Source organism: Cnephaeus nilssonii, assembly GCF_951640355.1.
Source record: "Cnephaeus nilssonii genome assembly, chromosome: 11".
Classification (NCBI taxonomy): Eukaryota; Metazoa; Chordata; class Mammalia; order Chiroptera; family Vespertilionidae; genus Cnephaeus; species Cnephaeus nilssonii.
Window position 1 is genome coordinate 51,205,858 of NC_137082.1, and position 17,161 is coordinate 51,223,018.

The 17,161-nt window shown below is 45.1% G+C and overlaps 1 protein-coding gene across 1 annotated transcript in view; it reads right to left on the reverse strand.

Moving 5' to 3' along the window:
* The window catches only part of FBXO15 (F-box protein 15), a gene marked incomplete at both ends in the record, with an annotated part of 49,682 nt that overhangs the window by 20,813 nt on the left and 11,708 nt on the right, over positions 1 to 17,161 (reverse strand). Inside the window, 5 exons of the mRNA XM_079783967.1 lie at positions 9,667 to 9,809; positions 11,031 to 11,113; positions 12,472 to 12,598; positions 15,027 to 15,236; positions 15,769 to 16,011. Coding sequence (XP_079640093.1) covers positions 9,667 to 9,809; positions 11,031 to 11,113; positions 12,472 to 12,598; positions 15,027 to 15,236; positions 15,769 to 16,011 — 806 coding nt within the window. The remainder of the gene's footprint in view (positions 1 to 9,666; positions 9,810 to 11,030; positions 11,114 to 12,471; positions 12,599 to 15,026; positions 15,237 to 15,768; positions 16,012 to 17,161) is intronic.

The following is a 17,161-nucleotide window of genomic DNA, read 5'->3' on the forward strand; positions in this document are numbered from 1 at the left end:
CTTAAAGAGAGATTTTATGGGCTTATCAGGTTCTGGTGCTAAAGAGTTGAATAACTCCATGTTTTTGGTAGGAAAAAAGAAGTTTCTAGGACCCATAACTTATTTTATCCCCTCAACGTTTCCTGTTATGCCTTAAAGAGTAAGCATTGAATATTTAATCAGTATTTTAATGAGAAACATATTGCAAAAACTCTACAGGATATAGAACAAATTTAACAAACAGCTAATAGAAACATAATCTAAAAGAATTTACTCACAGGGGCAACACGAAAAGGAAGTATCAATGTGCAGAGAAAGGTGCAGGACCTACATAAGGAACATTTCTCCCAACTTAAATAGATAGTCCAAAACCCTAAATAAAAATAGATCAATTCCTTCCAAATTAATGTACACATTTAATACAAATCTGATCAAAATGCAAATGAGATATTTTTTAATCTGCCCAAGTAATTATTAAATACATCTAAAAGAATAAATGGATGGAAATAACTAAGAAGTATTTGATAAAAGCTCATTAGTAAGAAATCTTATGTTTGGGGGGATCATATATTTTCATAACAAAATACACAAGTAAAGCTTGAAACATCTTGCCAAGGAGCGGGGGGAGAGGGGGGCAGGGAGGACACATGCAGAAGGGGCCCTGGTCCTCCACCACAGAAAGAGAGAGAGACCTAAGAGGGGCAGGCATGTGAACCTATAGGCTGGACAAAATTTTTATGTTAATCAAAGGAAGCACAGGTTTACATACAATTCAAAATACCTTTGAGAGATCCAAAACAATATAGACCAAATCAAAAGGCAACAGAAAAAAATGAAGAAAATATTTGCAAAGAACATAACTCATATAAGTCCTGTAAACATTTAAAACAATGGAATTTATCAAACAAAAATTCAGGTAGAAAAGAAATGTAAAAAAGAAAATACTCAGGAATAAACCAAGGAGGTAAAGACCTATACTCAGAAAATTATAAGATACTTAAGAAAGAAATTGAGGAAGAAACAAATAAGTGAAAACATATACCATGTTCATGGGTAGCAAAAATTAACATCATTAAAATGTCCACACTACCCAAAGCAATCTATAGATTCAATGCAATTCCTAGCAAGATACCAATGGTGTATTTCACACAACTAGAACAAATATTCCAAAAATTTATATGGAACCATAAACAACTCCAAATAGCCAAAGCAATCTTGAGAAAGAAGAACAAGTTGGAGATATCACTGATTTGAAAGAATATATGCACCTCCATATTCACCACAGCATTATTTACAACTAGTAGCCCATTTGCAGGAAAAATTCTGCAAGCAGCCGCTGTGGCCGCATGCACTGCTGCTGCCGCCGCTGTTGCGGCCGCCATGCCTGCACCGGCGCGCCTCTACCACCCACCCCACTCCGCCCCACTCCGCCCCCCCCCCCCGCCCGGGCTTTCCCTCTGGCAGCCATCTTGCTTTCCGCTTTTCCTCCGTCTTCCTTCTAAGTTGTCTTCAGTCTTCACTCCTCCCTCCCTCAGCGTATGCAAATTAACCGCCATCTTTGTTGGGTGATTTGCATATGCACCCTGATTGGCTGGTGGGCGTGGCTTTGGATGATGGGCGTGGCTTGGGCATAGCGAAGGTGCGGTTAATTTGCATATTACTATTTTATTAGGTAGGATAGCCAAGATCAGGAAACAGCTCGAATGTCCATTAGGAGATGAGTAGATAAAAAAGCTGTGGTACATTTACACAATGAAATATTACTCAGCTATAAAAAAGGAAATATCACCCTTTGCATGGATAGACCTGGAGAGTATTAAGTGAAGTAAGTCAATCAAAGAAAGATAAATACCATAAGATTTCACTTATATGTGGAATCTAATGAACAAAATAAACTAACAAACAAAATAGAAACAGACTCACAGATACAGAGAACAGACTGACAACTGTCAGAGGGGAGGAGATTTCAGGGCTGGGTTAAGGAGGTGAAGGTATTATGAAAAAAAAAAAACAACTCATAGACACAGCAGTATGGGGATTACTAGAGAGGAAGGGGGGTAGGGGAAGGTAGAAGAGGGTATAGGAGTGGATAAATGATGATGGAATGAAACTTGAATTGGGGTGGTGAACATACAATACAACATACAGATAATGTATTATAGACCAATGTCACCCCAATAAATTCAACAAAATAGAAGAAACATGGGAGAAGAAAAAAGAAAAGAAATGTAACCTGACTGGCATGGCTCAGTGGTTGAGCATCGACCTATGAACCAGGTGGTCAAGGTTCGATTCCCAGTCAGGTCACATGCCTGGGTTTTAGGCTCAATCCCCAGTAGGGGGCATGCAGGAGGCAGCCGATCAATGATTCTCTCTTATCATTGACTAGAGCCGTGGTCGGCAAACTGCGGCTTGTGAGCCACATGCGGCTCTTTGGCCCCTTGAGTGTGGCTCTACCACAAAATACCATGGCCTGGGCGAGTCTATTTTGAAGAAGTGGCGTTAGAAGAAGTTTAAGTTTAAAAATTTTGGCTCTCAAAAGAAATTTCAATCATTGTACTGTTGATATTTGGCTCTGTTGACTAATGAGTTTGCCAACCACTGGACTAGAGGCCCGGTGCATGGGGGTGGAGGGGTCCCTCAGCCCAGTCTGCACCCTCTCGCAATCCGGGACCACTGGCTCCTAACGGCTCACCTGCCTGACTGATCGTGCCTAACCACTCTGCCTGCCTCCCTGATCACCCTTAATTGCTTGCCTGCCTGCTTGATTGCCCCTAATCATTCTGCCTGCCTGCCTGATTGTCCCTAACTGCTCGCCTGTCTGCCTGCCTGATCGCCCCTAACCACTCTGCCTCCCTGCCTGATAACCCCTAAACATTCGCCTGCCTGCATGATCACCCCTAACTGCTCGCCTGCCTGCCTGATCACCCCTAACCGCCTCTGCCTCAGCCCCCGCTGCCGCGGCTTCATCAGGAAGGATGGCTGGAATGATGTCCGGAAGGTCGTTCGGCTGTCTGGTCTAATTAGTATATTATGTTTTTATTATTTTAGATGTTTCTATCTCTCTCACCCTCTCCCTTCCTCTCTGAAATCAATAAAAATATTTTTTAAAGGAAAGAAATGTAAAAATCAGGACAACAGCAGCAACACATGCGAAGCATCCTGGAGGCAACCCTTACTACATCACCCTCTTCCACCAGGAACCTTGTAAGTGAGGTCCTGATGTTACCACATTCTGCAGGCAAGGACACTGAGGACCAGGGCCACACACCCATGAGAGGCAGTACTGAAGCTGGATCCTACAAAGATGCCCCCTAAACAGCCGGCTGATGGCAGCCCATAAACCTCTGCTGTGGTCAATCATTTTTTTAAATAGTCAACCTAATATTCAAGACATGCAAATTTAAATCAGATGTCCCTTTCACCTCTCAAATCATCAAAGATTTTTCAAAGTAATGCTCATGATAATAGCACTATAATCATGAAAAATGGAGACCTAAACGCCCAACATTAGGATAACAGGTCAATCAATCATGATAAAACCAAACAATGGAATGTCATACAACTTTTCAAAATCAAATTTTCAAGGACTATTAGGTGACATGGGAAACTGCTCACAAGGCAATTGCGAGGGGAAGAAGTGGGTTGTTCACACAATGTGGTCCACAAGTACATATCTGAAAATGGACCAAAACATAAACAGTTGCCCTTGGGTGATTTTTATTTGCTTTTTTATAACTCCTATATACAAATTCAAACCACATAGTAAGACATTAGCTGTTAAATGCATTTTTATAGCAATGCAGATAAAAAGTCAAAAGACAGAAGCAGCTCACTTTATTACTTAAAACTCTGTTTCCTTGGCTTCTTGGCATCACTCCCTCTTGGTCCTGATGACAAGAATAAGTACACTGTACTGTGCAACACATTTTTCCTTCAGCTTCTGAGAATTGGTAATCATTAGCTTGACACAAAGATCAAAAAATACACATTCCTTCACACTTGGCATTGCTGATCACACCCTTTTTCAAGCTCTATTTGCACTTCAAAGACACTGGACAGCTTCCTGCCTGCTCTTTCACTGGCTGTGCCATTCCCACATCTGTGTGTTCATGGACCTTATGCAGAAAGGAGTTCACACAGCAGGCCCAAGCTGCCTGTCCTTAGAAAGGCCTGCTTGCCAGGGTGGCCCTTGCTGGTGTCTGGGAACTTGGATCCATTCCTAAGTGGCAAGTGTGGCTCACTGCACCTGACTGGTTTGTACCACAATGTGGTTTATGCTTAATGTCACTTTCCTTCCAGGAGTCTGGAAGTTTGGTAGTGCCAGGCAGAGGGTGCCTACGTGACAAAACCCCAGTAAAAACCCTGGGCCAGGCCTGGCCAGTGTGGCTCAGTGGTTGAGCATTGACTTATGAACCAGGAGGTCACAGTTCAATTCCCAGTCAGGGCACATGCCCAGGTTGTGGGCTTGATCCCCAGTGAGAGGCATGCAGGAGGCAGCCAATCGATGGTTCTTTCTCATCATTGATATTTCTATCTCTCTCTCCCTCTCCCTTCCTCTCTGAAATTAATTCTTTTTAAATTTAAAAACCCTGGGCCAGGCTGAGTCTTCAACGAGCATCTCAGGTGGCTAACATGTCACATGTGTTCTCACATCTCATTCCAGGGAAATAAGCAGATCCTGTGTGAGTCCTCGGGAAGTGGGCTCCTGAGGGCTCACCCGGTTTCCTCTGACATCGCCCCCTGCACCTTCTCTCTCACTGATTTTGCCCAGTGCCCTACTGCTGTAATAAATTGTAGCCAATGACACAACTGTATCCTGAGCCGGGGGCTGGTCTTGGGGACCCAATGCCAACAGTCCATCCACATTTCCAAAAGCACAGAAAACAAAATGTAAACAGACAACCCCACCAGGTGTGTTTGCAAGCTTCCCTTAGTTTTCATTTACAAATTCCTCCTTCAATATTTCCTGTCTGCTTCTCCTCCCCTCCCTCTTGCCCAGGCGTCCTCAAACTATGGCCCGCGGGCCACATGCGGGTGTTTTTGCCGTTTTGTTTTTTTTACTTCAAAATAAGATTATGTGCAGTGTGCATAGGAATTTGTTCACAGTTTTTTTTAAACTATAGTCCGGCCCTCCAACAGTCTGAGGGACAGTGAACTGGCCCCCTGTTTAAAAAGTTTGAGGATCCCTGCTCTTGCCTCTCATTAATTGAATTCAGGTGGCAAATATTTCTTCACCTAAACTTCCTTTCAGCCTCATTTTAGTGGCAACACACAAAGAACAGTTAGCAAAATGCACAGGTTTAGGGATCATAAATTCCCCTTGAAGAGAGATTATTGGGATCCTTCTACAAAGACTCTTCATGCAGCCATAACTGGTCAGGTAGCAGAATACATAGGAGTACAAAGAGGAAACACCCCAGGTCTTGGGGGAGGACTAAGCAAAGGTGCAAGGACAAACAGTCAAATGAATCTTAGGGGAGAGAAGAAAGGACAGGGAACCTTTTTATCCACCATCAGAGGTAGAAAAGCCTGTTCCTGGACACAGTGGCCGGCTGAGGGGGACACTGTCAGGTGGTCAGGAGATCTGTTAGGAAATGAGGACCTGACACACACACACACACACACACACACACACACACACACATGCGGGTCGTGCAGGTGGTCCCCAGCCGGGGAACTGAACCCACTAGCCCAATGCTGAAGTCTAAGGCAAGAGCCTCAGTTACAGGCTCAGGTGTACAAGGACAGCACCGGCCACAGGGATGCTGGCCTCTGAGTGTCTCCCACTGGGTCAGATCAACGCCATTCACCACTTCCCTCAGAACTGTCCAGGAATCCTGAGAGCCACTTCCCCACCCATGTGCCTGGCACCTGGCTCAGCAGGCTCCCTTGCCCCTGCCTTGTGGAGGGCAAGCAGGCTGTGTCTGCCACACATCTGTCCCCCTGAGCTGTGCACAGTCCCTGCATTCAATAGCTGGTTGTTGATGAATGATTTCCTGCCATTCCCTGCAGACAGCTACCTTGGAGCCAGCCAGGTTTCTCACAGCTCACTGGTGACAAACAACAGACAGTGCCACCTCAATTCCAGAAACATGATGCTAAACTGTTTCTCCTTGACAGAGAGAAAGTGTTCTTTAAAAACAGGGGCAAAGTGCTGTCGTGCCCAACTGCGCTGGCAGAGCCAGGGTTTGCTAAATATGCCACATGGAACTACAAAAGACTGCCGAAGACACTCCAGTTGTACTTTTCTAACCATGGAAGTGACTCTGATGACAACAGCGCCCTCTGCTGGAGCCTGACCATAAAACCACATGCCAAGAAAACACACCTCAATCTCCTGTCAAGTCTTAGGGTGAAAAAGTGTTTTTATTGTGAAGACAGCAGACAAAGGTGAATTATCCCCATCTTGGTTTCCATTGTACTTCATTTTGCTTAGCACCCTGTGTGTCATAACAACATCTAACATTCTCAGAGGTTTATCAGCATTAACAGAAAGACTGCCAGTTCAATTATCCAGTCAGGGCACATGCCCGAGATTGAGGGCTTGATCCCCAGTGGGGCGATCAATGTTTTGCTCCCACGTCTGTATTTCTCTCTTTCTCTCCCTCTCCTTTCCTCCCTCTCTAGAAATCAACAGAAATATTTCTTTTGATTTTTTAAAAAAACTAATCTAGAAATAGAAACACCTTAACTTTTAAGAATATATTTCAAAAACCTAGAACATACTTAGGAATAAAACATTTTATTAACGTAATATCCCCATTAAGTTGGGAATACAAAATAGTGCAACCTTATCAAGGGGGATTTACAAGTGTCTCTCAAAAATATATGTGCATTCACCCTTTGACCTAGCATCCTATTTCTAAGAAAGGCTCCCCAAGGCAAGCTGGCAGACTATGAAGGGAAGTGTGAACAAGGCCGGTCCCTATACCACTATGTGTAACAGCAACAACTGGGGACCACCGAGAGAAACAATCAGCACAACCCTACACTGCTGTTTCATTTTATTCTCAATGTACCTGTTTTAAAAGAGCACAAGAAAGATCTCTCTCTCGTGCTGAAGAATAATCTGCAGAATATATTATTAATTGGGGGGAAAGCAAGGAACTTAAAAGGGAGTAAGGTGCTCCATTTTTTAAAAAACTGGGAGAAATATGGATGTATTTATGTACAGCATTATATATTCAAGAGAAACATTTAAAGAATAAGCCAAAAACTACTATAAAGGATCACCTCTGGAGGGAGAGAAAGAATAGGGGTCAAGGGGCAAGGTACCTGTAAACCTTACTGAACCACCTTGTTTTAGACTTTCAACTTTGGAACCATGTAAATGTGGTAATTTTTTTCATGTAGAAAAATAGCAAAACAATTTTGAAAAATAAAAAAATCAACTGAAACAAATCACTAATTGCATATCAAAGTGGTAGCACACCAATGCAGAGAAAGATTACTTTAGGTGACTTAATTTTATATCTCTAGCATAATATATCTTAAGCATATGAAGGACCGACCACAAGGAAATCCTTAATTTAGAGAGTATTCAATAGGTTCATTATTAACAACATCAGTTTTGTTCTCTTGAAATTATTATATATTGTGATGTTGTTTATAACAGACTTTCAGCCTAAGAAAAAATATGCAAATATATAATCTAAGAAGTTCATTAAAAGCTTCTAAGATATTTAATTTAAATAAATGTGTAACTTATTTCTTCACATTATAAAATCTACAAACTTCTTAGCTCTGTCTATTGAAAACCCTAAAAGGAATGAAAACCCCAGAGTACCATGCAGCTCTAGGATCCAGACTATGGTCTCTAAATACCAGTGTAGCATGACTAAAAGGAACCAGGGCACCTACTCATTCCAGACTGGGCAAGAAACAGATGAGATGAGCCTGAGCAATCTTGTCATATTAGAATGCAATCAATGCCGAAACCGGTTTGGCTCGGTGGATAGAGCGTCGGCCTGCAGACTGAAGGGTCCCAGGTTCGATTCTGGTCAAGGGCATGTACCTTGGTTGCAGGCACATCCCCAGTGGGGAGTGTGCAGGAGGCAGCTGATCGATGTTTCTAACTCTCTATCCCTCTCCCTTCCTCTCTGTAAAAAATCAATAAAATATATATATATATATATATATATATATATATATATATATATATATATATATAAAAGAATGCAATCAAGCTGTCAAGGATGACCAGAGCCATGTTTAAAAAAAAAAAAAAAAAAACAGGATCAGAGCACAGTAATAATTAAAAGAATAATGACTGCAAGTAGATTAAAATACATAAATGACATTTTTTAACAATTCCTCCAAAAAAAACCTTACAAGTCATCTTTGAAGACTACTGGAACATTAACTCACTATTCCGTAAATTAATAAGGAGAAAGAATCAAGCATGTTCCCTGCCTTTCCTATATTAACATATATCATGTTAACTAAGTGGTTGATAAGAGAAAATTCTCCTTTACAGAAGAATCCTAGCTAATAGATATAGAAAGAACACTACAAGTAGGGAATCATCATTTTACAATCACTAATATAAGTAAGTGAATATAGGTTCCCATTACTTGGTAAACCATTTGGTAACTATCATGGAGAAAGTCATAATAAAAAGACTAGTCTGAGAATTCCCTGAACCCACTGATTATTCTTAATATAATTAATATTTAGAAAAGCAGATACTACATCCTTCTGATAAATTCAATATGAAGTACAGAGCATCATCTAGGAAGGATTCTTGCAAAAAAAAAGAAAAAAGAAAGAAAAACCTAAATCTTACCAGATAGAGAAACGTGTTAATACTAGAAGCAACCATCCAAAATGCAGAAATTGTATAGACAAACAATAGATTCCATTTCTTCAACAAATAAATGGCATGAAAAGGGGGATGGATTGCCATATATCATAAGGGACTGAAGAAGCACAGTGACCAAATGCGTAGATATAAATGGGTTTAAGGAGGGAAAACACATCACACTAGCACTAGTCAAAATAAAGCTGGAATGTTTGTGTTTATCAGGTGCAATAGATTTCAGAACAAAACTATCGCCCAGAATAAAGAAGTTTGCCTCATAAATGATAAAAAGGCCCATTAGTCAAGAGGACATAACAGTCTTCAATGCCTATGAATGAAATAACAGAGCTTCAGATTAGAAGTAGCCAGAATGGAGAGAGCATCAATGAGAAATACACAAATCACAATTATAGTTGGAGATTTCAATATTCCTTTCTCCATAACTGCAAGACCAGCAGGCAGAAAATCAGCAAGGATGCAGTAGACTTCAGCACTCTCGACAACCTTTTCCTGATCCTGACACTGATGACATACCACCCAACCAGAACATACATTCTCCCTCAGGACAAGTGGAGCGTGTGCCAACATAGTCTGTATTCTGAGCCATAAAATAAGTCTCATTGAAGTTAAAAGAGGGAATGCGGTGAGGCAAACGATAAGGAAACTACCAGCAGAGAGGATGAGTGGAGGATGTTCAGGAGGAAGAGGAAAAGGAAGGTGGAGACAGAGCCAGAGCTAAAGAGATCAGATCTGCCTGGGCCATTCACCAGTCCTCAGGTGACACAGGGGTCTGGAAGGGTGAAGTGGCCAGGTAGGATACAAAACTGGGTCCCATGTACTCCCCAACCTTTTCTTTTCAAACTGCAACAGAAACTCAGTGTCACCTTGCTTGGTAAAGAGATTGCGAAATGTGCTGCACAGGTAGAAGGTCCCGCTGCTGTGTAAGTCCACGTGGAGCTGATAGCCATGCAGCCCGTACTCAGGACTGTCATCCAAAATGGGGATGTGAGGAGGCAGCTCATAGGGGCTAAAAAGCAAAACAAAACACACACAAATTTGTCAATACCAGAGAGAAAGTGCTTGAATTGAAAATACTCTTTAAAAAACTAGCATACATTCAAAGCACCAGTCCTATCAATTCCCTGCAGGAACCCCAATAACCTCCAACACCAGGAACTCCATGCCCCCTACTCCTCCTACCAACTTCTATAAGGGCAGACAGAGCCCTAGCCAGTTTGGGTCAATAGACAGAGCATCGGCCCCTGGACTAAAGGGTCCTTGGGCAGGAGGCAGCCACTCTGATGTATCTCTCTCATATCAATGTTTTTCTGTCTGTGTCTCTCCCCTTCCTGTCCACTCTCTAAAAATCAATGGGAAAAAAAATAATAATAAAAAATAAAAAAATCAATGGGAACATATCCTTGGGTGAGGATTAACACACACACACACACACACCACACACACACACACACACACACACACACACACACACACACACACACACACACACACACACACACACGCGCGCGCAGACAAAGACAGGCAGAGATGTGATCTCCATAGGGATCCACAGACCACCCATGGCAACAACTCTGCTCCTCAGTGGCTCAGCACTGTGCTCACGCCCCGTGTTAAAGCACCTGCGCACCTACAACTACACCTACAACAGCCCCACAGGTTAGGGACCTGGGCAGAAGACCCAGAGCCACAATGAGCAAAGTTTTCTTCAATACGAGAAACAGTACTACATAGGTAACAAAAGCACTCGGAAGCTTTTCAGGGAATACTTGGAAGTGAGACATCTGTAGCGAAATGGAAAACATGTTCCCTACCTGAACACCCTCACATGCATTGAAAGGCCTGCATTGCAGAGACCAAGCAAGCACCTGCACGCCGGACTCAGCCAGCAACCCTGGGTCTACGAGCCTCCCAAGGTATGAGAGCTCACGTTAGTGCAGAGTATGAGGCACCAGGACATACTGCGTCTTTCAGCAGTGTAGGTACCTGCCCTATAAATAATGTTCTACAAGGCGCAAAATCCTTAACCCAGAACAGATAAAGCAAATGTGCACTCATGAATAATCCAATTATCTCAGTAACAGCTCAGTAATTATGCCTGTGGGCTTATGTCTGCTGATTAAGAACAGAATATCTTTGTAGCTATTCTCAGAATACTAAGATGGTATCAACTTGTAAATTGTTTGTGTTGACTTTACAAAAACTAAATGCACAATGGACGGATACGTACAGGGTGGCCGAGCCCAATGTGCTCTTCTCCACGAGGTGATGGAAATGCAGATTTGCCATGACGAACGCCAGTTCTTCTGCTCTCTGAAACATTAATTAGTAAGATCACACTTTCAGCTAAAATGTTTTAATCTTTCCCAAGGTCATGGTGAAGTTCACAGCGCATCACCTTGCAGACAAAGGTAGACCCTCAACTGTAAGCTGACCTCGGGCTGAGGCTCTGTTAGTGCTACCATCTAGTAAGAGGAATGTGTCACATGGACAGCAGGACCACGACTCACCCAGACACACAGAGCATGCAGTAAAAGGAGGCTCATCCTTATATTTGTGAAATAGCAAAATACTGTACTATACATGGTAACTGTGGAAACAGGTCTTGTTAGTTCCAGGTTGTCTCAAGCTCTTTGCAAAAATAAAGACGATTCCAGGAATCACAAGATCAATTCCACAAATACCTAACGTTCATGGCATGGCCTTCCTCTCTCTAGTACCTGCTTAGCTGGACAAACCTAGTGGGGATGGTTAGATTCCAGCTCTTCACTTGTCCATCAGGTTAGGGACCCAGAAAATGGGACTGTACAAGGAACTGACACCCATTCCTCCCCAAACTCACAGGTGTCACTGCCTGGTGAAGGTGACCCAGTGGCCAGACAGAGGCCAGACAGAGGCCAATTGGATCAACCAGAGTCCTGTAACTCCACAGGCCCACAGAGATAGGTGGATTCCAGTCAGGAAAACTGCAGCCCTGCCCCCAGGTGCCTCACCCAGAGTCAGGGAGGGAGAGACTCTGAAGCCAGGCAGGTTGGGAAGAGAAAGAGGTAGCAGAGAGAGACACTGGAGGCAGGTCCTGGTGAATCTGCCTAAATGGACACACACTGAGTTCTCTGAAATAAAATTTAGGACCTGCTACCTTAAAATATCCATGGGCCAAAGCCACCAAGGAACCCATGGTGAACAGGGGAACATCGCACAGATGCTTCTCATGGAAGTGAAAACAAGCCCCAAGGAGGGAGCTGGCCTTTGACCTGACTGGTGAATGAAGAAACCTCACCTAGTGGGAGGAAAGAGCCTACACCTTTCCCAGGAGGGCAGATGCACTCACTGCCACATCCACTGGGTCAGGAACACGTGGGAGTGACTCCCGGGAAAACGCACAGAGACTGACAAGAAAGGACACAGAAAAAGAGAAAGGGACGTGGATTGCCTGGAGAGGACAGGACATCCCATGATAGTAAAGGTAGTCTATTGTCTGTGAGAGAACAGAAAGGACCCTCCACAGAATCGAGGACCATTTGCTACAAAATGAAGCTGGTAAGATAGTAAAATGGAATGCAGCTCATGAGAAGTCTGAAAGGACTACACACTTGATGTCCCGCCTGTGCGAGTGAACGTGGGGTTGAGAGGGAGGGATGTCACAGCCCATGAGGCTGCTCAAGTCTTACCTTCCACAGCCCCACCAGGAGGCCTGGGTTGAGATGGAAGATCCTAACAAATCTGTCACAGCCAACCAAGGTGGAGTCGGTTAAATTACTCAGACTGTACTTTGCAACTAGAGAAGGCCATCGAGGTCTTTGGAATGCATGTCAAAGAAAGGAAAGAGAGAAGTGAGCTCTCATGTCCACGGTTTGTGATTGTTATTAGTGTACCTAAAACTGATTTGGAAGAGCATGCTAATAATGTGCATATTGCTAATTAGTGGCATGTTGAGGAGCAAGGGACACAAACAATATTATAAATCAAAAGCAAAATGGCTACACTCAAATATCTGCCCCACCCATGTTTTCCTTTCCCTCCCCCTGGCTCCTGCTGGCAGCTCCTTGGCCCCAGCAGAAGCTGAAGAATCAAGAAAGTGAGGAGAGGAAGAACCCTTTACCCAGCACTCTCACACCCAGCACATGGCCACAATCAAGTGGATTCTCAGTGCATGTTCCATCATCCAGGAAATTTTGTTAACTACAATGTCATTTCCTAACTGTTTTAGGTAACCAAGAGAAGAGGAACCTAATTTAGACCTAATCACACTGTGATAATCCTATTCTTTTCCTATCCTATAATGACCCAGGATAAAAGAGAAGTCTTAGGACATAATCAAATTAAAATACACTGGTGGTGTTTTTAAATTACAAAGTGATGCCACCTAGTATCCTAATATATAAAAAGCCAGGGGCCCGGGTCCGGGCGAGGACGTGGGCCCCTGGATCCGGGTGAGCCTGGCCCCGGGTCCGGGTGAGGACGTGGGCCCCTGGATCCAGGTGAGCCTGGCCCCGGGCCCGGGCGAGGCCGTGGGCCCCTGGACCCGGGTGAGCCTGGCCCCGGGCCCGGGCGAGGCCGTGGGCCCCTGGACCCGGGTGAGCCTGGCCCCGGGCCCGGGCGAGGCCGTGGGCCCCTGGACCCGGGTGAGCCTGGCCCCGGGCCCGGGCGAGGCCGTGGGCCCCTGGACCCGGGTGAGCCTGGCCCCGGGCCCGGGCGAGGCCGTGGGCCCCTGGACCCGGGTGAGCCTGGCCCCGGGCCCGGGCGAGGCCGTGGGCCCCTGGATCCGGGTGAGCCTGGCCCCGGGTCCGGGTGAGGCCGTGGGCCCCTGGATCCAGGTGAAGCCGTGCCCCTGGGTCCGGCCGAGACCAAACCAGAGGGAGTCGGACCTGCATTACCACCATTTGTCCACCATCCAGAGCTGAGGGGTCAGTGCCGACATGTACTCATAAGGAACTGGTGGACATTGATATTGGGTCTCAAAAGAACTGTTGGTCCAGAAAGAAACTCACTACAGACTGATTCATTTGCCTGTCAGCATAACTATTATTGCTCGTCGCACATTCAATTCTTATAAGTATATCTCTACTGACACATGATTTCGCTCATCTAGGGGAAATGATGAACAACATGGACTGATGAACAAGAACAGAACCAGAAACAAGGAGGCATCGATGGGACTATCGGGCCTCAGAGGGAGGATAGGGGAGGGTGGGGGGAGAAGGGAGAGATCAACCAAAGGTCTTGTGTGCATGCATAAGAGCCTAACCAATGGTTAAGTTCAACAGGGGGTTGGGGCAGCCATGGGGAGGGGTGTGGGATGGGAATGGGGGGATGAGGACAAATATGTGACACCTTAATCAATAAAGAAATTTAAAAAATAAAATAAAAAATAAATAAAATAAAAAAAAGCCAGGGGCCATCATGACCGAAACAACTGGACAGACAACCAAACAGCAGGCTGCTTGGGGCGACAAGGTTGGCAGGAGCGTTAGTGAGGGACGACCAAACGACTGAACAGCAGGCTGCATGGGGTGACCAGACAGGCAGGGGGGCCAGTAAAGGGTGACCAGACTGGCAGGGGGGGAAGTTGGGGGCAACCAGGCCAGTGCGGGGAGGGGGAGGGCATTGAGGGGCGACCAGACTGGCATGGGGGACAGTTAGGGGTGACCAGGCCGGCGGGGGGGGGGGGCAGTAAGGAGCGACCAAGCCAGTGGGGGGGGGAGTTGGGGGTGACCAGGCTGGTGTGGGGGGCAGTTGGGGGCAACCAGGCTGGTGAGGGGGGCAGTAAGGGGTGACCAGGCCAGCGGGGGGGGGCAGTTGGGGGTGACCCAGCTGGCGGGGGGGCGGGCAGTAAGGGGCAACCAGGCCAGCGGGGGTCAGTTGGAGGTGACCAGGCCAGCAGGGGTACAGTAAGGGATGATCAGGCCAGCAGGCAGAGGTGGTTAGGGGTTATCAGGCTGGCGGGGGGGGGGGGCAGTTAGGGGCAATCAGGCAGGCAGGCAGGTGAGCAGTTAGGAGCCAGTGGTCCCGGATTATGAGAGGGATGTCTAACTTCTGGTTTAGGCCCAATCCATGGGGTTGGGCCTAAACTGGAAGTCGGACATCCCCCGAGTGGTCCCAGATTGGAGAGGGTGCAGGCTGGGCTGAGGGGACTCCCCTCACTCGTGCACAAACTTTGTGCACCGGTCTTCTAGTTTCCATATAAGATGTTCTCACCCAAAAGTTGTGCTGAATTAGTACTTACCCATTTTTGGTGGGGGGTTTGTGCCAGTCCATCAAGACTGGTGTCACACCGCATAAGTCTAAGGTTGATAGTGTGGCCAGACTGGGCCAATTTTTGCTGTACCACACAACCATGACAGAGGAGTGGTTTATGAAAAGGTCAGCGTGCTCCATGACATGTTCTTTCCCACTTTTTTCTTTCAATATGATTACCCAACCAAGACCGGATATTCTGGAAAATAAAAGCAAGCTAACAATGTTGGCCTCATTGGAAAAAAAAAAAAATGCTAGTCTATTTCACTTATCATCTCTAAAGCATCCACTTCCCTAACACCAACATCAAAGTTCTCAGAATGTGCCCGACGTGAGTTTTCCTTGCCCCAACAGTTCTCCCTTTAAACATTTTCTCTTCACCTAAGGAATATCTGTGTTCTCAGTACTGGCGATACATAGATAAGTAATGAAATAAATAAATAAAAATCCTGCCCAGGAGAAATACCTCAGATACCTTTGCTTTACCAGAGCATAGTACTGGGTTATTTCTGCTCTTCGTAAAAACTCGAGGCCACTTGCATGGAGTAGGAAAATACTATATATTTTATACATGCACATAAACACACACAAATATCAAGAGACAGGTTCTCACAATATAAAGTGCACATATGTCCCAGGCACACAATCGTCTGCGCTCACACCATCGTTCTTCTTCAAGGTCAGCGGTGCTCATGAAAGCGCAGTGCCCGGAGCGGGAGAAGCATGCGTACCTGAGGGCCTCCTTGGTTTTGGCAGGGAGGCCCGTGTAGGGGTTGACAAGTTTGAGGACCTGAGCTAGAGCTGCTTTCACAGAGGCTATCCGTTTTGCGATATATTCCTTCTTCCAATATCCAGCTTCTTTGTCCTCAACTGACAATAAGTTCATAGACGCTACTGTCTTCTCTACTGGATCAATTCTCCAGTTACATCTCTTAGGTGAAAAGGCAGTTGAATAGATTCTGATCCAAATAAAACTGGGGGAAAGAGGGAAGAAGTGAACAGGCTAAAAGACACTGCCATTAACTGTCCTTATAATATATTAATTTGGAGATGCACAGTAATTTTTAACTTGTCTAATTCCAGCAACGTGTCCAGCTGAACACTTAAGAGTTCTGCATGTGTCGAGGTGAACTGCAGTCTGAGATAAGTGTTCTAGATTCACTAACCCAAGAAACACTTATAAAAGGCAAAGCTTGTTTCCCGGGGACAGGTTAAAATGAGTGAGTGCATGAAACTGGGATCATCCACACCACGGCCTTCCTATACCAATAACTGAGTAGGAGATTGATTAGGGAAAAATGGCAAGAAGTGTATACAGAGAGGAGATATGTATATACATACAGACACACACAGAGAAATATCAACAACAACTGTCCTGCATGTTCTTTTTGTTTTCTAAGTCTTAATTTTTCAGCAGTGAATATGTGCCGCTTGCACAGAGAAAAATGAAGAGTACTGATAACTAACAATGACAGTTACCATTTCAGAGCACTTGTGTAAGCACTGTTTCAGCACTCTATACATAAATTCATTTAATCCTTACAACAAATCCATGGGACAGCTGCTACTACTGTCCCCATTAAACAGACAGTGCAACTGAGGCCCAGACGAGCAGGGATCTGGCCCGGGTCTGTGAACGGGAGTCAGTGTGGAACCAGGACTGAATCCACGGAGCTTCCACCTGAGCTCACACTCTCAGCCCCCCGCTTCATGGCCTCTTCAATAACACCACAAAGGCACTCAAAGAAATGAAATAACTGATCCAAATACAGAAAGCTGATTAGCTGCAACACTGGAATTTAAACTCAGCTGTGACCCAGAGTCTGTGGTCCTTCGACCCCAATGGAGGCCACGAGAAGCCACAGGAGCAGCGCTGTTAGCCGGGGCCAAAGCCAGGCCAGGCAACTCTCTCCCAGCCAATGCTCTGCTTCAGGGAAGAGAAGTAAACTGCTCTTAGGGGAGACTGAGACAGAGGTTAAAATCTCTTTTTTAATGTTAAAGGTGACATTCACATCAATATTTAATTATTTGCTGATTTATGTCTCCACATTCTATTTAGTGCAGAAAGGGATGAAAAGGCTGGTAGCCAAGAGGCAGCGGGCAGAAGGCAATTCTCCTATAGAC